The 21,749-nt window shown below is 39.6% G+C and overlaps 1 protein-coding gene across 8 annotated transcripts in view; it reads left to right on the top strand.

The window, feature by feature from the left end:
- FNIP2 (folliculin interacting protein 2) overlaps window positions 1–21,198 on the top strand; it is a 116,962-nt gene extending 95,764 nt beyond the window's left edge. For 6 of the 8 annotated variants that reach the window (XM_019733170.2, XM_019733168.2, XM_074338387.1 and 3 more), the window contains 3 exons: window positions 9,918–10,118; window positions 13,923–14,038; window positions 16,000–19,741. In XM_019733170.2, the coding sequence (XP_019588729.2) occupies window positions 9,918–10,118; window positions 13,923–14,038; window positions 16,000–16,078 (396 nt within the window). In that variant the 3' untranslated portion in view covers window positions 16,079–19,741. Of the gene's footprint in view, window positions 1–9,917; window positions 10,119–13,922; window positions 14,039–15,999; window positions 19,742–21,027 lie in introns of those variants that run through there. The other 2 variants (XR_012498164.1, XR_012498163.1) reach the window with 2 other exon arrangements.
- Window positions 21,199–21,749: the final 551 nt, after the last annotated feature.

Here is a 21,749-nt window from a genome sequence, read left to right as displayed (position 1 = left end):
GGAAAAAATACTGATCTCCGGGTGTGGCCGACTCCAGTCTGAAATCGTGATTCCCTCCCCTTCTCACTGTGGCTGCAATCTTAAGTTCCCCGTAATCTTCCCAACTAATAATCCCTGTGTCCAGTTTTCCACCCCTCACAGTCATGTTGCATAGTGCCACAGGAGGGCTTTTTCTAAAACATAAATACAGTCATTTATTCTTCTGCTCAAAAAGTTTCCCTTTCTTTAGAGAGAATATAATATAAACTCCTTAGGTGGAATTGCCCCATTTACGTCTTTCAAATACACACACACACACACACACACACACACACACACACACTCAAGCACACGCACGCGCATACATCTCCTTTTATGTACCAGTTGCACTGTTTGCCCCTCTTTAGTTGTCCACCTTTCCTCGCACCTCTTTCCCTGTGCACATTTGCTGACTGAGGCACGTTGAACAAACCTCTGTTCATTTTTGAAGATCCAGTTCAAATGTTGCCTCTCCTTTGAAACCATCCCAGGCACCCCCAAGTAGAACTCTGCTGCTCGCACCTCCAGGCTCCTTAGCATGTTGCACTGGACGGTTGTTCTCTTTCTGTTTTGCACGTCTTTCTCCCACTAGGGCTGCCACCACCTGAAAGCAGGGGGGACTGCTTTTCTTTCATTTCCCCAGCACCTCAGCTGGTACCTGGCACATACAAAGTGCTCAGTGATGTTAGTTGACACTTCCCCAGAGAACAAGTGTGTATTACTGTGGAGAAAACTATGATGATCAGTGTGTCTTCTGAGGTAAAGAGAAATGGCAGATCGTCTTTCTTTAAAAAATAAAGGGAAAGAGTAACGTGTTTTAGACATGATGCCTGTGGCTCTTTGTATTAATTTTCTTTACCTAACGGAGAATAAAAAACTTGTTACAGGTCTCTCAGGCTTCATTTCTCTTGCATTTTGTAACTATTAGACACATGGCTAATTTTGATGTTTTCCCCATTTTGTTCCCGCTGTGTACAAAGTATTTGGACATCTATGCCATTCTCTACAAAAAAATCTATCAACCTTCTCAAATTTTATTTTGGAGTTATGCACATCCTCACGTAACTTTATTCTGATGACCCTTTTTTACCTTGAACACCTTTCTTCTACTTGAAACTGTTTCTTTTCTCAGCAAGTGACCACCTGACAGCTAAGCTATCCCCAAGGTTGCACACTGTGTCCCCAAGGCCACAGGCTGAACTCGGGTGTCAGACCAGCGAGCCTGGTGATCACAGCCACAGGCACCAACACACAGGGGTCAGATGTCTCCTTGGGGCCCCCAGCTCCCCAGACCACCTCCCTGCCTCTGCCCCCGGGTCCCTGTGTCCTCATGCTGTCTCTGGGCTTCCCAGGGTCCCCACACTGATGTATCTACCAGGATTCCTCAGCAATGTTCCGTAGTCCAAAATGAGTGACTATTTTTCTTCTCCACTTTTTTACAACTTTTAAGCTTTTAGTGACTGACTTTGAACCTGTTTCCAATAAGAAAAAAAACTTACGATAAACAAATGCTTACAGAGTTTTTGTAACATCAATAAATACTGTCTGGTATTTTCATATGTTAACAGTCTGCTTGATACACTAGAAATTTCTCATGGTGGCGTTTCAGGTGATCTGGCCAACTTGTTTGGCCAACGGGGACAGGGAGGCTGGAACTGGCTTTTGGGCAGGAGGAGGAGCAGTCATGCCTTAGAAATTTATTTACTAAGTACCTTGTATGTGCTAGGGATTGTATTTACAGCCACAGTGAAGAAGATACGACGTGGAATGATTCCAGCAACATGTATGGATGCAGATGGTATCCTCTTCTCTAAAACTGTAAAAAATATGGATAAAATATTACCATCCCCACCTCAGCCCCTTGCTCTAATGCTCGTGTATGAAAAGAAATTGGAAATATTGTCGTGCCAGAAACATAGAAATGAAAGCCAGAACAGTAAGTTTGGGCTGATGCAACTGTGGCCCTCTGGCATTTCAGTCTGGATGCAGGTCCTAGGAATTCAGTGCTGGGTTCCTAAGGTCCACTCAGGATAAGAGATGTGGTCTCACATACGCATAAGGCTTGGGACCTGGAAGTGATCCCCTTACCTACAGCCTAGGGCTTCCAAGAGTTATCCTTCCATGAATAAAGGTACTAGAAAACCCCAGCCTGAAACAGTGAAGCAGCAGAGAAACAAGTTGGAAACTTGAGTGGGGAAAAATAAAGTCACCCATGAGAAGTCAAAATCCCAGGCCTGTGTTATGACTATGTTTGGGGTTCAGATTTATTCCACCTGAGTGACTTGGGAATCCCCACGGAGAAATAAATGGGAAAGCCAGAAGCATCAAAACCTCTAGGACTCTGGCAGAAGAAGCACCGTGGGCCCTTTCACAGCCACCGGCTTATAAGTCACATATAGCTGCTTTTCCTCTTCCCCACCTTACTCCAGTTACAGTTCTTAAGCCTTTAGTCACTGGCATTGACTGTTTCCAAGAGCACATGAAACAAACAACTCCGACAAGAGGGTCTCATGTTCAGAAAGTACAAACCACCTATAAGGAAACTTATGATAAGGTAGAGTGAGCAAATGCAAACAGGAGAATTAACACTACTAGAAAAATCTGAAATATGAGTAAGTAACTGTTTAAAAGGGTCACAGTGGTAAAAAGAAGGATTTGGAACATTAGAAAAAAGGTGAGATAATGTGATAAATGATCGATTAGATCTGTAAAAGAACTAAAAAGATCTTTTAAAATTGAAAAATGTGGTTATTGAAACTAAAACTCATGGGATTGGCTAAAGAGCAGAGCAGATTAAATACAGCTGGAGAGAATTAAAAGTTTGTGAAATGAGGGCCACATTTGAAACTATCTCTTTGAATGTAGCGCAGAGACAAAAATACATTAAAAAAAATATGGCAGAGCAAGTAAGAGACATAGAGGCCAGAATGAGAAGATATTAAGCTTATCAGCATTATCTCACATAGAATTATTAACAAACTGACGCTCAAATGATGCCAAAGAATTTTATTTTTTATTATCCAGAGTATTTCGGAGAAAAAATACAGGGAGTTGCATCCAATGAATTACCTGAATCCTTAATCACCTGCTCGCTTTGTGTTTGAAAGAGGCTGCCCAGTGGCTCGTCCCTCGTAGTTAAATCTGCACTATTCTAACTAATGTGCAGATTGTAGAGCTGGTTATAAGTACAGGCATCTGTCTGCACATGAGTTGTGCATAACACACCAGTGGGCTGGTCATCTTTGAGGACTGACAGGGGGTTACGTTAGAGTGTGTATTGGGCAGTGCCAGCAGCGTAAGGATGGAGAAGTTTCTTAGCAAAGTCATAATAGAGATAACTGTGTTTTCTCCTGTTGACATTAAGTTGAGACCATCATTCACACTTCTTGTGATCTAACCTTCTGATCTAAATTTATACCAAGGCAAGGTTAGGATTTCAAAGGAGAGGTCTTGGCAGACTTACCCAGCTAAAAGCTTGAATGAGTTCCTAGCTTCTGCTTGTGACATGCCAGGATACTTAATAAGTGCCAAAATGTTTTGTCCTCAGTGTTCCTATCTGTAGAGCAGGGCTGTGTTCCTGGCCACTCCACAGGAAATGCATGATAAACCAAAGGATAGTTAACAGGAAGCATATACGCATACGTATGTGAGAACGGCATTTTCCTGCTCTTAAGTTAAAAATAGGTAATTACATGAAATGTTAGTCATTTAAATGTGGTATGTGGAAAATAAGTATATTAATAATTGTGTGGATGACCTAATAGAACTGAATTGAAAACAAAAATAAAGAAATCTGAATAGAGCCTTTTGCAATGGAGCCAGCATGCATTAGATATTTAGCATATGCCTAGCATTTCATTATGCTCACTTCCGTGGCTAAAGAAGAAAAATAAAATGTAATTTCTCTCCTTGAGTTACTTACGAAATCACTGAGTAGACAAACAGATGTGAAATCGAGAACAAATTAAGACAGTGTGATGAAACACCAAAATGTATTGGAAATTTTAGAAGATGGCAGGGAAAACATTCCAGACTCAGCCTGAGTTAAGAGGCAGGGGTCCTCCCTGCTTGGCAGATGGGCTTCTTTGAGAGCCCTGGGAGGTGAATGTGTGTGGCTGAAGTTGGGCCCAGACTGTGAAGAGCTTTAAGTATGGGAAGAGAAACGTTTGGACATATATGCGCTGGAGTAGGTTTTTGAGTTGGTGAGCAAAACGATAATGTGGTATTTTAGGAAGTTTGAAGGTTTAGTGAACATGATTAATACAGAGAGGGCGGTGTAAGAAAGTAAATGGAACGTACCCAGTAAGTGTTAGGCATTATGCTATATGGCTCGTACTAAAGAACCATATAGTGCCATTTGTGTGCCTCACAGCCTCTGTGAATTAAACCTCATAGAAACTCTGTGAAGGAAGTACCGTTACATTATACAGGTATAGAAACCGAGGCCCAGATGAATGAGTTGCTAACGTCCCACAGCTAGTAAGCGACAGAGGTAGTATTCACACCCAATCCTGTCCGACTTCAGAGCCTTTGCCGTTTGTTGTCTCATCATTACCTTTTGCTGAAATATCAGAACTGCAGCTCTTCTGATTACCCAAACCTTGTAGAAATTTCTTGTTCTGAGTTTAAGTTAAGCAGAAGTCATGTGTGTATAAGTCAAAGCAGCATGTTTGGTATTCTCAGATCTGATCTAGAACCTCGAAGTTGGAATGACCGAGATATCTGACACTCCCAGGAAACAGACCCACAAATCCTCAGGCTAGAGATTAACTACTTATTCTGTTGATTCCACAAGACATAATAGCCAAAGAGTACTTGAGAAACCTTTAAAGATCTATAATGCAAATATTTTCATTTGTTAATTTGTCTTGAGAAATCTTTACAGGAAAGTAGTTTGGATAAATTGGATATTGACACTGTAGAGCTAAATAAATGATGTTTCTGACTCTCAGAGTAGAACAAGGTGGAAAACGATAATGGCATGTTGCCACTACTTCATTCCTCGGATGGAGATTCCCATTAAGCCTAACACTTGCCTACAGCTTTTTATTGACCGCCACTGTTCTTTCATCTCCAGGCTCTGTCCGAAGTTACTGAGTTGCCCAATTAAGTTTCTGAGGGAGGTGTGGAAACTGCTGGCAGCCATCCAGAAGAGGTGGCAGGAAGGCATTAGGGACTGTTGAGGGCTGGTGACTCTGAGGTGCTGCCTGGGTTATGGATGGGTGAGTGCTCAGCGGGCTGTGGGCACTCGGGAGGGTGGCGATAAGGCAGCGCTTTTGGAAGTCTAGGATTATGAAGGAAGTAGAAACATACTGCAGACTCATTCTGATAAGAGAATTCAACAAACTCTGGGCAAGAAACTTGCTTTTAAAATTGATTCCCTTCAGCTTGAGAGAGAAAAGGAAAACTGATATATGTGTCTGTAAGGTTTGTGAAGTTTTCAACTAACCAAATAAAAGCATTTTAAGTTGAAATGAATGTAATGTTAACATTTCCTTCAGATTTTTGTTCAGAACTCAAATGTCAGAGGTCCTGTTTAATCTGAGACCAATAATGGTTGGGAGGAGAACTTTTGAAAGAGTAAATATGTGCCCTGGGCTTATTTGTTTTTCTAATGATATTTAATCAAAATAACAAAGCCCTTTTTTGTTAAAAGGGGGGGTATTTAATATTAGGAAGAAAGATCTTACTAAGTAATCTTACTTGCCAAGATGTATAGTCATTTATTCTGTATCCCTGAAGATCCATAGGAGGCCAGACTGCTTTGATTCATGTGTCAGTTTCCAGAAGCAGCCAAGCCTCACCTGCCTATTTCTGTTTTTCTAGTCCCCAAGCCCAAACTCTTAGGAATAGCAGAAGGATGGATCAGGCATTTAATAGGTGTTTCAGTCATTCCGTCTTATATTTTATAGCATTTCTCAAAGTACTTAGTTTCTCAAAAGTACTGCTCTATGTATGTTACTGCTGGTGTGTGTGTGTGTGTGTGTGTACACCCTGGTGTGCATGTGAACTTGATAAAATGTGAACCTAAAAAATCTCCCTGACAGATCTCACTATTAATTGTTTCTACAGTTAAGATATGGCTAATAAGAAAAAGTATTAAGACGTGTGCTATAATTCAGTGTTTCCTTTGTTTATTGTGAGTCTGTATATGCCTTAAAAGTAGAGCCTTTCCTAAGAGGAATTTTAAATTGAAGACCAGGGCGCAGGGTGTGTGTGGGTGTGTGTTTCTGTGATAAATCCAAACATAGCCTTCTGGATCTTAGAGTTCTTTAAATTCTAAAAGCTTAGAGATTGACTAATAAGCTTTTTAATGGAGCTGTGTTTCCTTTGGAAAGATATATATCAGAAATGTCCAGAATTGCCAGAACTTAAGCTTCTACTCTCCGACCCTGTATAAGTTCAGAACAGGTTAGGAATGGGCAGCCAGTCAGCCGGTGCCCCGTAAATTGTAGCTGAAGTAGTTGCTGATGAGATTTTTATGTCTGTCCAGCATTCATTTCTTTTTCCTTGACTATTTACATTTCCCCTTATTTCCATCTACTTTTAAAACATGTTTCTGTTTCAGTAAATAAGTGAGTAGCTACGAAAGGGTTGTAGTAAGATGGAGACAGTTGGGTTGCCCTGTGGACGAATGCAGGAAATTGTGTTAGGTATTTCCTAATTGTGTGTTAGGAAATGGTGTGTTGGATATTGGCCCAAGAATGTGTAATTCTTTGAGTTTTTTCCTGTTTGTTTGTTTGTTTGTTGTAAGGTAGTCTTTTGAAAACGTTCAGCTGGTTCTTTTCAGTTTCTGGAGCCTGCATCCATGAAAGTCAGTCAACCTGCTGGTTTGGGAATGCATCGGGTGTCATTTGCTTGTGCTTAACCTGCTTCGTCGTAATTTAGGAACATTTGTCAAATGCCAGGTCCTGTGCTAGGGGCTACAAGTGCAGGGAGAAAAGATTCAGCCCGCATTTAAGGAATGGGCTCCCAAATTCCTGTCAGTTTGTCCCAGCCCTTGGACCCATTTGTCTTTAGTCTCACCTCAGGTTTCCCGTTAGAATCTGCCTTTTTGCTCCAGTGATTTAAAAATGACTTGTGCTCATTTTTCACATTTTTTTTTAACATTCTCATGCCCATTTACTTCCTCCTTTTAAAATAATTGTGCCAACTTCTCTGTCCCTTTTTGTTAATCGTGTATGAGTCTACAACCTTCTAAAGTAACTCATGCTTGGAGACTCTTCCATCCATCACCTCCCCAGGAAGCCTCATTGCTCTTATTCCAGCAGTTTATTGCTTAAAACAAATATCTCTGCGTTGGTGGTGGTGGTACCATATAATGTATAGCCCATGTGCTTTCCTTGGATTGACACACACTTCCCTTCCCTACCACTGTGGTGGGGAAATCCTTTAGGAAATTGAGTTCAATTGGAAACTGAGCCCAAATTATCTACTCCAAATATATATATATATATATATTTTGTAAAGCTGGATCTTACACCAACCATTCTCAGACTTCTATCCTCTAGCTCACAGGAACAAGTGGGGAAGGAGTATCTAATTGGCCTAGCTCGGGTCATGTTATTACCACACCTTGATAGAGGGAGGTGATTGACATCTAGGTGAAAGCTGATTGGCATACCTTCAGCTCATTGTATATATGAGGGCATCTGATCAGTAGAGATTATATATACTCTCGGACTATAAGTTCCTTGAAGGAAAGGTTCATAGTATAGATTATTCTGTGCTATACCCAGCACACTGTGAATCTCTGATAAATGCAAAGCATTGAAGGGGTTTGAGCTCAAAATACAAATCTTTTTAGTTTTTATATTTCCATTTCCTTTGTTCATAAGGACCAGGTATATTGCTGGCGAGTCATCGTCATCTTGCTATGAATTAATCACATACTGACTGAGCAAGAATGTGCAGGAATTTGTAAAGGGAGCTCATTGAGGCCCTGTTTTAGCTTTGCATTTTGGAGAGTGTGTATGTGTGTGTGTCAGAAGCGTAGGAGTGAGGGGTCACAAAAGCTCTTGGATGAGAGTGGAAATACGGGGTCATTACGTGTGTGAGATAACCTTTGTACTATTTGGTTAATGAGTCTAGAAAATGAGAACTATTCCTTGGAAACTGGGCTTTGTTAATTCAAGAATCTGCTTTGTCAAGTTCTTTATTTCTCATGTTTAAGATTATTTGACCACAAGCTTAAATAAATGTTGGAATATTAGATTTTGCCTAATTTGCTATTCTTTTCAATGAGAAAAATATTCTAAACCCTGAAAGTTTCCTCTTGGATATAGTATAGGAAAAAATGTTGGTCCAAACTAAGGTTTCATTTAACCTACCACTCAGTCACTTCTTTCCCATCTGTGAGAAAGAATATAAAGGTGGATAGACTTCCAGAGAAGCCCAAGACTTAGAAGCCTTGGACTTCTTTATTAAACAGGGAGCCAAATTACCTGTTAAAATGACAGTATAACAGCGTACGTCTTCGGTTTCTATTGCAGCCTTCCCACTACTAGTATTAAGTCTTAAAATTCTCAGGTAGTCATCTGAAGCAAGGTTGTGTATCTGCTTGGGTTCTTTATCTCAAGCAGCAGGAACCAACTCTCGTTAACTTAAGTAGAAGGAACTTTATTGGAAAGATATTAGGGATTCATAGAACTGATGAGGCCAAAGAACTAGGCTTCAGAAAGACAGGAAACGAGGTCACTGAAATTCAAGGAACCAAGAACCACCTAAAGGTATTTGTAGTAGTTGCTATCTGGGCAGGAAAATGGTGGCACCAACTTCCTGTCCCCCAGCTCAGAGGGAAATCGCGGGGAAGGAGAATCTAATTGGCCTAACTTGGGTCACGTTACCACACCTCGATAGAGGGAGGGTGGGGCCCTCCAGGTCTTAGCCAAGGAAGGTCATTTTCCAAAAGGAAATTAGGATCTACTTATTGGAAGTTACGCTAAGCAGCCAAAAGCAACAGATGGCCAGGTTGGGAAGGTTGAGAAAATGTGCTCATGTACAGGGGCTATGAGGTGTGTCTGTTTCTGTCCGTCTGTATACCCTCCCTACCTCCACCCCCTTCTTTCTCTTTCTTTTAATTTGGGCCCTAGAAAGGCAGTCGTGTTGTGATGTTGATTTGTGCACGTGTGGGATACTAAATGTATACGTCAGAGGTGCTGGTGGTGCAGCAGTCATACTTGGATCAATTTCAAGACATTTAATTTTTTAAGGTCCTGTTCCTGTACTCCTTCAGTGTTTACCATTTGCCCTGTGGCACAGTTTACTAGTTAAACTGCTCTCTCCCTAACTGTTCAATAATTGAGAATTTTGTATTTTAAGTATGTTCACCAGTAGCTATACTTTTACCTTTTAGACTCTCTAGAAAAATAAATTCTGAGAGTTTATTATTTGGTTGTTGAAGTTGATTTATGTATGTAGTGCACAGTTACTAAATAAATATTGCTTAATAATTAAAGCTATATATAACTTTAAGGGAATATGAAGTTATCCTGCTTGCACCTTGTTATTGGAGAAAAGGCGAAAGAATCCTACAACTTTTTCTGGTACTCTCCATTTTAAAAGGAGAGTGAAGTCTTTTAAGAGGAAACGAATTTTAATATCCTGGAATGTAGGGAGGGCATGTATCTTTTCACTTACCTATGAACATTTAACAACATTTATAGCATACCTTCTGGGTATAAGAAAAAAATAATGATTAAATGCAGTTTCTATCAAATTAATTTTTCAATGATGATTTAATGACACTCCTATTTTGGTCCCTGTAAAGCTCTAAATTTCTATAGATTTTACCATCACCTTCTGAACTGTTAGTCTAATGCTAAACAGAAGCATTCTAGACGTGTTGAGTATTATTTGGAGGCAGTGTGAAAAGTTGACCTATTGTGTTTCTCTTCCAGCATCCGGTGCTTGATGAGCCCATAGCTGAAGCTGTCTGTATTATCGCAGACACGGATAAGTGGAGTGTGCAGGTGGCCACAAGTCAGAGGAAAGTGATGGACAACATGAAACTGGGCCAGGATGTCTTGGTGTCTAGTCAGGTGTCCAGTTTACTTCAGTCCATTTTACAACTTTACAAGCTTCACCTCCCTGCTGATTTTGTAAGTATTTGTTCTTATTTCACCAAAGAAATAGAGTTAAAAAAAACAAAACATTTTTAACAGTACTTTGATTATAAAATCACAAGTTCACATGTACTGTTTTTAGGATAATTGGATGTTAGCGTAAGTAAGAATGTAATACTCAACATAAAACCAGCAAACTGGGTAGATTTCAGTAACAATAGCCCTTGCATGAAACAAGTAATACACAGTGACATAAATCTTTTTGAACAAGGTACTTGTTAAAGGAAGTAAGGTATGGGAGTAGGAATCAAACATAAAAGGCAATTTTAAATCCTCCTTTGGAGAACTCAGTAATTGTCCTTTTATTAGATCGATATCAAGCAAGCCAGTTTGTGAAGGGATTGGAGTTCTTTTTGTTCAGGGACTACCTTCACAAAGTTGTTATAGACAAAATCGAATATTGTTTGTGTAAACACTTGAAATTTTGAAGTACCATACCCATAGAAGATGCTGCCAGTTATTCCTTGTTAAATGGGATTTTAAAATCACTTTCATGACATTGTACTAAATATAAATAACAGAGCCTATAAACGCCTAGAAAATTATCAACAGCTCTCCCTCGGTCACTGAAATAATATACAAAACAAATCTTTTTCATATGTGTGTACGCGCGTGTGTGCAGAGGGAAATTGAGAGAAAGTATGTTAAGAGAGGGAGGGAGAAAGGTTTCAAAAGTGGAAGCGAGGCTTAAGGGTGCCTAGCTAGGAAAAGCGTGGATGAGGCGACCTTGGGGACGTGCCCTTAGATGGAAGAGCTCCCCCTTCTCTGCTCCTTCGTCCCCTCTGCACTCTAACCCCAAACCAAAACATGGCTGTCTCCCTTCTGGCCTCCACAAAGATAGAGAGCTATTGAACAGCAAGATGGTAGGAAGCTGAATATTAATTACCTACACTAATTGCCAATGCAGTGCTAATTTTCCTGAGTTCTTATGACTGAATCTACGTTGGCACCACATTCCTCAGAAGTCGTCAAGACTTTGAAGGCCTTGAAGGAGGTACTTTGAAATACTGTCTGGTTGTCCTCTGTGTGGTGGCACGACAGGGAGACCAACTACCTGAGTTAAAGTCTAGGCTTTGCCATTGATTGGTCGTGTGATGGTGGGCAAACCCGCGAGTCTGAACTTCCGCTTTTTCATTTGTAAAATGAAGACAGTACTTTTTCAACAAGCATGTTGTAAGAATCCTCTGAAAATTAGGGCTAAGGCCCTGCTTTCTAAACCAAGCAATATTTAAACAGCCAGTGTGAAGTAGTGGCCAACGTCTGGTCCTTAGGGCCCAGTAGCCTGGAGTCAGATCCAAGCTCTCCGGCTCCCTCATTGTGTGACTGCTCAGAGTCTCAATTTCCTTATCTGTGAAGCGGGGCAAATAATAGAACCTGGCTCATATGGTTACGAAGATAAAATTAGATAATTCATGTAAAACTCTTGGAATGGGGTTAGATGTTATAAGCATTCAGGAGGCTGCTACCACTAGTATGATTGTTAATCATTCATTTCAAAAAACAGTATTAAGGGCCGGCCCTGTGGCTCAGGCGGTTAGAGCTCCGTGCTCCTAACTCCGAAGGCTGCCGGTTCGATTCCCACATGGGCCAGTGGGCTCTCAACCACAAGGTTGCCAGTTCAACTCCTCGAGTCCCGCAAGGGATGGTGGGCAGCGCCCCCTGCAACTAGCAACGGCAACTGGACCTGGAGCTGAGGTCCACAACTAAGACTGAAAGAACAACTTGACTTGGAAAAAAAGGCCTGGAAGTCCACACTGTTCCCCAATAAAAAAAAAAAAAAATCTTAAAAAACAAAAAAACAGTATTAATGGCTGTAAAGACTGACAACACCTTTTCACTAAAATCTTTATTTGGACTTTAAACTGAAGCCTACTCTTGCAGGACATCCCAAGGGGTAACATGAGAAGCATTTAGGGTTACTACAACCTGACTCTTGTTCAACATCCATAGGCAGTTGTTCTTTCTAGTAGCAAGGTGCATCATGCTGATTTAGAGGCCGAAATCTCCTTTTCTGTAAGTCAAAGAAGATATATTAAATTTTATAGTTTCTTACTGTTATAAGTATTTACCAAACTTTTATATTTTATTCTATAATACATAGCTCTTGTTACTTTTGACAACCTAGTTTTCCAAGCAATAAATTACTATAGCTGATTCTTTTTACTTCATTTGGACAGATGTTTAACCACTTAATAATATGTATGACTTAGGTAACCTGACAAAACCAAGATCAAAGGAAATTTCATCTGCAGTTTAAAATTCTCCTTAAAAGTCAGCTGAATGGAATACATGGTTAAATAACTATTAGAGCCCTCAGTATGAAAAGAAAAAGCAGCTATTTAAAATTGCAGAAGTTAAAAATGGAAGAAATGTATCTCAGGAATAAAATCCCAGAAAAGAGAAGGAAGAATCCACACAATTCTATTTGATAATCAAGTCTTTTAAAAAAAAATTTCTGGATGCTTCAATTTTAAGAACAGTATACATTCCATATAAACCAATGTTCTCTTTATGTTGACAGTGCAATGTATAGTTTTCATGGAGACTATGAAAACACTGCAAATTACCTTTTTTAAAACAAAGGATTCAATGTAATGTGACTTCTTTTTAATATTTTATAGCACTCTTACTAAAAAGTTTGTATTTATAAGGAACTGAAACTTAGCAGGAGATTCTTTCACCACTAAACTCTTTTATTTGGGGCAACATTTTCATGAGAATTGGTGAAATCCTTCTTGCTTTGATTGTTAATCTTAATCACTTACCAGTTGTGTTCCATCCACCCAGCACAGTGCATTTAAGATTTTAAGCCAATGAAAAATTAAAAAGATTGCATCTCTAATGGATACTTTTTCTATGTCATTGATCAGCCCAGATGGTCAAGATCAACATTTTCAAATCCATCTGTTAATCTTTTTACCTTGAAAATAATAGGCGTAATGGTCTAGAAGAAAATTATGTTGGATGGAATTTCCCTTGCCAGAGCCATCAGGTATCTTACTGAAGTTGCTTGGCTAGCTCTGCCTGCCAAATGCAAAAGCATTCGCCTCTGGTGAAAGACACAGATGGTTGCTATTCTCTAAAAAATGAATTTGGACACAATTCCAAGAGTAGAGATGTCCTGAAAACAATTGCCCTTTCTTCATTGTTATTAAAGACCTAGTTAAAATACACTCTTGAGAGAAAAAGGAAAAAAATGAATTTGAAAATAACCTTGTTCCCATCATTCTCCTTCTGGGAATACATTGTGCCAAAATAATCTGAGATATAGGGGAAAAAAAACAACAATATAGATGTTCTTTATAAAATTATTTATAATAGCAAAAATGCAAATTGCTATGTGGTTAACTAAATAATGGTCAATTCACATTCTCGAGAATTATTTAGCTATAAAATTACATTAATAAAGAATTTTTAACTTTTTAACTACATGGGGGAAAGGATTAATATAAATTTTTTTTAAAGCAGGACATAATTGCATTTCGAATGATTTCAATATGTACAAAACAAATGCTTTTTAGAAAAACAAGAATATAGTATATATAAAAATCTTAATAGTCATTGGAAAAAAATTTTTTTTTTTTTTTTTAAACAAAAACCTATTCTTATACCTACTCGTCATGATAGGGTTTAAAATGGCTTGTAATTTTTTTAAGTGTATTTGAAAGAGATGCAGTTATAGTTGTGTACTTCAAAATGAAGTAAGAGAATTCTAGCTCTTAGCGTCTATTGGTAGAGATTGGAATTCTAGCCTCATTGTGTGTGTTTTTGGCTTCACAGTGCATCATGCATCTTGAAGATAGACTACAGGAGATGTACCTTAAAAGTAAGATGCTGTCTGAATATCTCCGTGGACACACCCGAGTCCATGTGAAAGAATTAGGTGTCGTACTGGGGTGAGTTCCGCGATGTGCCACCATTTCTCCCTGTGATGGGGCCGTTGTGCCCACTGATGCATGTAACCTGTGCCTCGTGCACTGCAGGCCCTGCTGCCCCACTGAAGTGTCTGCTGCTCCCCGGAGACCGCATGTCTCTTGGTCTGATACCGGCGTTGCACGCCCACAAACAAATGCAGAATGTTCAGCTAGCAGTACTTTGTTAGTCTTCTCCCAGGATTATTTTATGCTTGAAAGTAAAAACCCTAATCCCACTCTGCCCATTTCTAGTCATTTCAGTAAGATGTCGAAGTCACAAGCAGTCAGACACAGCAGTAGCTTGTGCCTATATTTCGCTTCCTGCAGGAGGCAAGAAAGGTCATTCTGGGCTTTCAGGGGCCTGGCCGCATGTGTGTGGGGTCGCTGTGCTTTCCTCCCTTGGGTGATAAGCCCCCCAGAAGAGGAGAGGTGCTAATGTATAGGAGATGTTACTAATGCATAACGTCTTCCTGAGGGTCCTCGCCATAACTTCTCTTGGAGAAATTCTGACTTTTATTTTACTCTCTGCTTAATTTTGCAACAGAGAACAAAAAGGCACTGTGTATATGGGGAACTGTCTCCTGTATCTATGATGATGAGTCCCCTAATTTGGGCAAGAAAATGTTGTGTGTGTGTGTGTTGTCGACCTTGAAATTCTCAATGAAGCCTGCTACGCAAAGCATTATTTCAAGACTCAGGCCTTTGCGTTGTTGTCAGACTTTTCATCTTTCACACCCAGGATATGACTTACTGTGCTGTTTGGCTCTTCACATTTCCTGGCATACGTTGCCCTTACACACTTCATTTTTAAAATGTTTCCCCTTCTGAGGCATTTGCTTTTGCAGTTAACTTACAAGAGTATCTTTTTGTTGTGTTTTTTGTTAGTTTGGGTTTAGATCTCTTTACCAGCCTCAGACTTTCGTCTTGCTACATTAGGTTTCCCATGGCCAGATGGGTACCTTCCATCTCTAGGACTTCTGCCTGGTCCCTGACTCGGTCAGGTGTCCCTCATCAGCACCATTAGAAGGACCATAGGGTTACTGTACCTTCTCCCCTCTAGTTCCTCCTAGTCCATTATTAGTGGGGATCATAGTCAGCCTGTCCTTAGCCTCCTCCTCCGTCGTCAGGGCCAGCCCGGAAGGGGCAGGAGAGCTTCTTGTCCTCACTGCAATTAAGGTCTGCAGGAAGCATTACTGCAGAAAGATAGAAAAAACTCCATGGAGGAGTGCCAGCTACCTTTTTTAAATTTTATTTTTAATTTTTCGTTTTTGGAATTCAAGTGAAAGATTAAGACATATTTCATAGACTGGAGCAGTCCTCATTTTTTCCCCTCAGGACACTTGGCAGCATTTAGCATGTGCCCGTGTTGTATCCGCCTCTGCTTTAAGAGAGACAGCCAAAGCCGCATCCATTGGATGCCACGATGTCTCTTGATTCTGTATCGGTTAGTGTCACTTTGCTCTCAGAATTGTGTAGCTCACGTACCTAGTGAGGATCTAACTTATATAACCTGTTGAGCAAACCCCCAAGGTTTTTGAAGACATTGCCACCTTTATCATGTTCCTAAGACTAATTTGAACCGAGGTACAGAATCATGTGCATTCAGGATGCTGACAGGAGGAAGAGGGAGATCCTGGAGAAAACATAAAAGTGTAATGCATTACAGGGCATACGGAAAAGTGAGGGACTTAAAATCGGGTGCTCCCTGCTGTGAGAAGGGCTTTGGGTCCACAGGTCTGCACAGCACACCTGCGTCTCGCCTCGCCCCCAGGGCACAGTCCACCAGGAGATCAGATGAAAAGAACAAGTTTATCATCATCTTTCCCTTTCTTCTTTTTCATTAGTTGTAAGCAATGATCTAGTAAGCTTAATACCTAGCGGTCATACTTAACTGTAAAATCATGCCACTTTAAAGTAATAATCTTTTCTTTTTCCTATATCAGGATTGAATCGAATGACCTGCCTCTGTTGACTGCTATCGCCAGTACGCATTCTCCTTACGTCGCTCAAATACTCTTATAAGCTAAAGCTCAGGACAGTTCTTCCTTGGAAGAAAAAACAAAAACAAAACATTCTCAACTGAAGGAGAAAGGAATAAGCTCTCTGTCACGTCAGAAGCAAACAGAAACAGTCATTCCAACGCTTTATTTTGTTTTATTGTTTTCAAGTGGATGCTTTCTTGGAACTTAGGTTTACTTGACATAACGGCGTTTGTGTTTTTTTATGAATGCTCTAGGCCTTTTGTTACCCATGAATCAACCGAGAGAATGACCTTTTTGGCAGGAAGCAGCGTAAGCACTACACTGAACACTAAGCTGATGGTACAGGTCGCCTTGTGTGTTTGGGCCGAATTAGGACGCGTGACTTTGGAGCAGAGAGTAAGCGATACGCGTACCATTCCAGACGGCAAATGCTTCCCAGCTGAAGCATGAGCTCTCCACACTGGAGAAAGCATGTTTTGCTATTCCAAACAGACAGTCAGAAAAAGGACTGCAGATTCCAGGTCAGAGTTTGCTTTGTACAAAAGGTGAAGTAAAGAAAGCCACACTGTGCCATCCTCAGCTCTGGTGACTGTAGGAGTTACACTGTGAGGATTGACTGTTGAGAAGAGAGTTCTGTAGGGACCCACTGTTTTCACGTCTTCTCGGAGTTTACCGTGTCTCAGACGCAGCCACAGGTAGGTTAGAGATGGATTGTTGGTGCAATAAACCCAAGAATCAATGTAGCATCTTAATCCCATCAAGATGGAATTTGTAGCAGCAAAGTACACAGTCTGATACCATATGTTTAACCTTAGACTTCAGAGCTTTCTGCAGCCTCTTTAAGAGAGGCCATTTACCAAAGTGATTTCTGTAAGCTCACGAGTGTTTCTGTTGCTAAATTCTTCCAGCCAAAGCCACTTTTTCCTATAATAGTTAATACAAATGACTATTTATACTTTAAAAGGCACAGCTGTCCTAGTCGGAAATGAAACCTGCAACAGTTCAAGATGACTAAGGGAAGTAATTAGTTTGAGCATTTATAAACAATTCATACACGGTCCAAATTTTTACATCATCTCTGTGCCTTCTGATCCCTACATACTTTCCAAAACACCTTTCCAGAAATTAACTCACCCACAGTATAAAACCAAAATGAGGAATTGTTTATGTGTTAGCAGAGTTCCATTAAAAAAAACAAAAAGCTTAATTTTCTGTTAATATAAAAGAAACTTTCCTGAGTTTACTGACCGTGGACTCTGACCATGTCAGATGATGTACTGACATCTGGGGTAAAGGAAACGACTTTGAAAAATGGATCATTAAAAGATGAGCTAATCTCGTAAAGCAGAACGTTGTTAGCACCTTGAAGATTTTGAGTACAGCCAGTGATAACCCTGCTCCAATTTCCTTTCACTCTTTTATGAATTAATTCCAATCTTCCCATGTATCCTTTGTACCTAAGAATATGAAGTAACTTCCCTGCTAGGGGTGAGAATGACTTCAGATTTTCTATTTGTTAAAACCCTAAACAGCAAGTTACATCAGTTGTCTCTTCTTTTCCAAGTGCAAGTTAATTCTTTGTTTGAAAGACTATGGTAGCAGTACCAGTGGAGAAAAACAGGTGAATTACTTCTTAGGAATAATTCTTAGGAATTATTATTAGAACTGCTACCTTCACTCCTCTCTCTTTAGGATGTGAAATGTAGATGGGTGCGTTAAAACTCTGAAGATCTTTACTTTTTATTGTATGTCTTTCTTTCATAAAATTGAAGCTTTCCATTCTTTTTCAGATTTTTCTATTTCCTTTTGCCTAACATCTGAGTTTAGTCTTTTAAATTCTCTAGTTCCATGACATCATTGCTTGTTGTGTTACACAAAGAGAATGAATCTTACCTGTGGCTCAGCTCACTCATCATTTGGTTTTCATTACATGCAAATAAATTGTAATAGCTGATGTTACATCATTTCCATCTGTACCAGTTTAAAGCATTCCCTCATCTCTAGTTCCCGTTTCCTTGTTTACACATTTTGGGCACTTTCCCTCATTCACCACCTTCCAGGGTTTCATAGAAAATAACTAGATACAAAATCAGTTCCGTTTTAACGTGGACATAGTGGCATGTTGAAAATTAGACCCATATCAGGGGAAATGGAGCTTTAAAAGGTTGATTCTAAACTTCATACAGAAAAGATTTAGTCCAACCCCCTCAAAGCCTGAGAAAATGTAATTTGCCTCTTGCTCTCCTGTTCCAAAACTCTCTCATGGAAAATGTCTTGGGAAACTCCAGGTGGGTCACACGTGGGGATCGTCTCAGTGACGCTCAGGACTGCAGCCAGGACCTCATCCTCACGTCTGTCGCCTGCAAAAACAGACGGCGAACGTTGCTGCTCTTCTAGAATCCTCCTCTAAATAGCATTCAAGTTTTGTTTGTCTTAAATTCAACCTCTTCCCAAAAGTGGGAAAGAAAGAAATCTCATGGAATTGTGTTGCGATCCATCCACTTGCTCCCCGAACACCACCCACTGGCTTCATTCTGTCTTAGTCGAAGAGGCAAGAAAGGGGTCCCGCCCGCTCCATGCCCACCTCGAGAAAAAAAAATAAAAATAAAAATAAATGGAGAAAACTACCTCAGTTGACAGGATTCCACCTGTAGGGTGTCTTCAACTTTTAAGTCTTCCCTGTTGAGTGTAGCTTTTGTAGCATCTTGCTTTTTTAATAAGCAAGCTAGTGAGGCATGACAGAGCAGAAGTGTGTAATGTTACTGTGATGGACCTCTTCCTAGCATGTCGCAGTTTTATTTTTCATAGACTGACGAGTGATATGAATGTAAAGATAACCGTGTACGTTTAAACGTGACAATGAAAATGTAAAATGTAGCTTCCATACCTGTGCATAATTCCAAAGTATTTTATTTTTATCAGTGTTAAATAGCTTTTTGTACAGGCTTCAATCCATTTTTCTGAAGTGTGCTGTTTTTTAATGAAAGTAACTATAATCTTTTCACATCTCATGGAACTGCCGTTTACACATTGCAACTTTTTAAACTTACCATATTTTTCAAAAGTAACTTTTTTGGAGGGAGGAAAATCCCCGCTTGCGAAATGATACTAAACTGTGGTGTAGGCTCTTATAATTAGGTTCTGAGATTTTATAAAAATTTAGTCTGTAGCTTTTTAGGTTCTTCACTAGAGTTGATTGTACATAAAAATAAAGAATATAAAGTGACCCCAAAATCCTTTTAAATGTCTGGGTTTTTTCCACTCACATGCACATTTGAAAGTATTTTGTTCATGCATACTTTCACCATTAAAAAAGAGTCTTTAGCTTCTCTTGGTAAATGTGAACCATTTGTTTTTTTATTGTGCTTCAAGGGAGGGAATATTTTAATATAATAATTTGCCTAAATCAAACAGCCCCCTCTGAATGTCAATTTTTTAATGTCAAAATTTGGTGAACCATATATCTTGGAAAAAGATTGCAATATGCTGACATTTAAGTGGTGTTTAGAAACGGAGAAAGTTTTGAGATTCGTTATAATTGAAGCTCCATTAAGATAAGTTGATAGGACTTTCTATTTTTGATCAGTTAAAAGAGATGTCAATATCAATGTATGGAAAATTTTTCTTAAAACTTGTTCATGTATTATTTTGATCTGTTTTTCTGTGGCATTTTGTGCAATAAACCTTTTGAATTTATCTTGAACATTTGTTTGTTACATTAAACCTTAGGATTTAAGAACTTAGAGGTTTCATTTCCGTTATTAACTCATGTCGCTGAAACAATTTCATTATGTCAGTGATTTTCAACAGAGGTGTTTTGGAAATGTAGGGACATTTTTGGTTAGCATAATGCTGGGTGAGGGCTCCTGGGCCGTGGTGGGTGCGGGTGGTGGATGGTCGGAGAAATGCCTTGCAGTATGTGTGACACCCCATAGAAGGATGAATTGTGACCTCTTGCATCACTTTGAAATATCCTGCTGGACATTCGTGTGAGTTTAAAAAAACACCTATAATTATCTAAGCTGAGAATTGAATTCTGCTTTACATAAACGCACATGTATTTTTCACATGATTTTAATATATACTGAACTTTCCAGGAATGCCACTGTTGTATATAAACTGTTGTGTATAAACTGAGGGAAGATTTTACCTTGTAAGGGTCAGAATTTTAACAAGAGTTGACATGGTTTGGAAAACGGCATTGCTACAACAGCTGTGGTCCTCAATGGGATTGGCGTCATCGAGGCAGTATGTCTGTATCGGTCTCCATTTGTAGCTGTTGCATTCATGGAGACCATGGAGACGTAAGCACCTGCCTACTTCATTATATTTTCTTACCTACTAGTGCCCCAACATCTGTGTATTAAAAATGTATTAATATAACTTACTTTTTAAATAGTAAGTCTAGTGCAATGTATTGGTTTGTTATAAATTATGCGTGTAAGTAGGTTATATTATTTATGAATTTTATTTTAGGAAAGTAAAGGGCATTATAAAATATTTACTATGAAACGGATGAGATCGTTGATACCCATGGTCTCAGGAAAAAATATGCTGTTAAGTGTAACTTTGGAAGCAATACGATGCCATACTGCATTATGGTGTTTGAAGACTATAGAGAGAAGTCGCATTAGGTATTTCAAAATCCTTTTTGGATTAAATGAAAATTTCAAGTGTTTCCCATATTCCCTCATGCAGCTTTAAAAGTGTGCTATTGATAAGAATTTAAACACATAACACACCGTGTTGCTTTTTTGTTCCCTGGTGTCTGGACTGTTCGGTCAGACATTTTATGTATGTTACTTCATTTAATCCTGGATGAGATGGGTACCGTGATAGTTAATTTTATGTGTCAATTTGATTAGACTCTGGTACCCAGATATTTGGTCAAACACCAGTGCGGATGTTGCTGCTATTGTATTTGTTCAGATGAGATCAACATTTAAATCAATATACTTTGAATTAAGCAGCTTGCCCTTCCCCATGTAGGTGAGCCTCATCCAGTCAGTTGAAGGACTTAGGAGAAAACAGACTGAGGTCCCCAAGGAAGAGGGAATTCTGCCTCTAGACTGCCTTCGAACTTGGGCGACAAGATCATTTTTGCCTGGGTCTCCAGCCTGCCGGCCTAGTCCACAGATTTTGGATTTGCCACCCTCCACAGTCACGTGAGCCAGTTCCTTAAAATAAATTGATCTTTCTGTGTATCTGTCCGTCCTAGTGGTTCTATTTCTCTGGAGAACCCTGACTAATACAGGTACTTCAGATATCATCATCCAATGCTATATATGATCACTCGAAAGTGGAGTTGGGTGGTCAGACTATCGTCATACAGAGTTACAGGAAGTAGACTGGAAAGCAAAGATACTGAACCCAGTGAACAGTGCAGACTTCAGAGATATCCCTTAAGGGTTGAGATACAAGTCACATAGTCTCTGAATATGTGCTGCAAAGGAGGAGCTGGAGAACAAGAAACATGTAAGTTATAAACAACTACCTGAAATGGCAAGGAAGGAGGGAACCACAGTGGAAGGAATAAGCCTCCTTCCTGTAAGTGACTCGTGACCTTGTGTGTTAATTGCTGTCACTGTGCACTTCCTTCTGCTTTCTTGGCATCTCAAGTCAGCAGTTATCCCTTCCTTTTGTTTTCAAGTTCTCAATCTACTGACTTTTTCTACTCAATGTATAAAAAGAAATTTTCACCGATATTAACC

Source organism: Rhinolophus sinicus, linkage group LG07, assembly GCF_036562045.2.
Source record: "Rhinolophus sinicus isolate RSC01 linkage group LG07, ASM3656204v1, whole genome shotgun sequence".
Lineage (NCBI taxonomy): Eukaryota > Metazoa > Chordata > Mammalia > Chiroptera > Rhinolophidae > Rhinolophus > Rhinolophus sinicus.
Note: the sequence above shows the minus strand (reverse complement) of the source record. Positions and strands in the feature narration are given on the sequence as shown.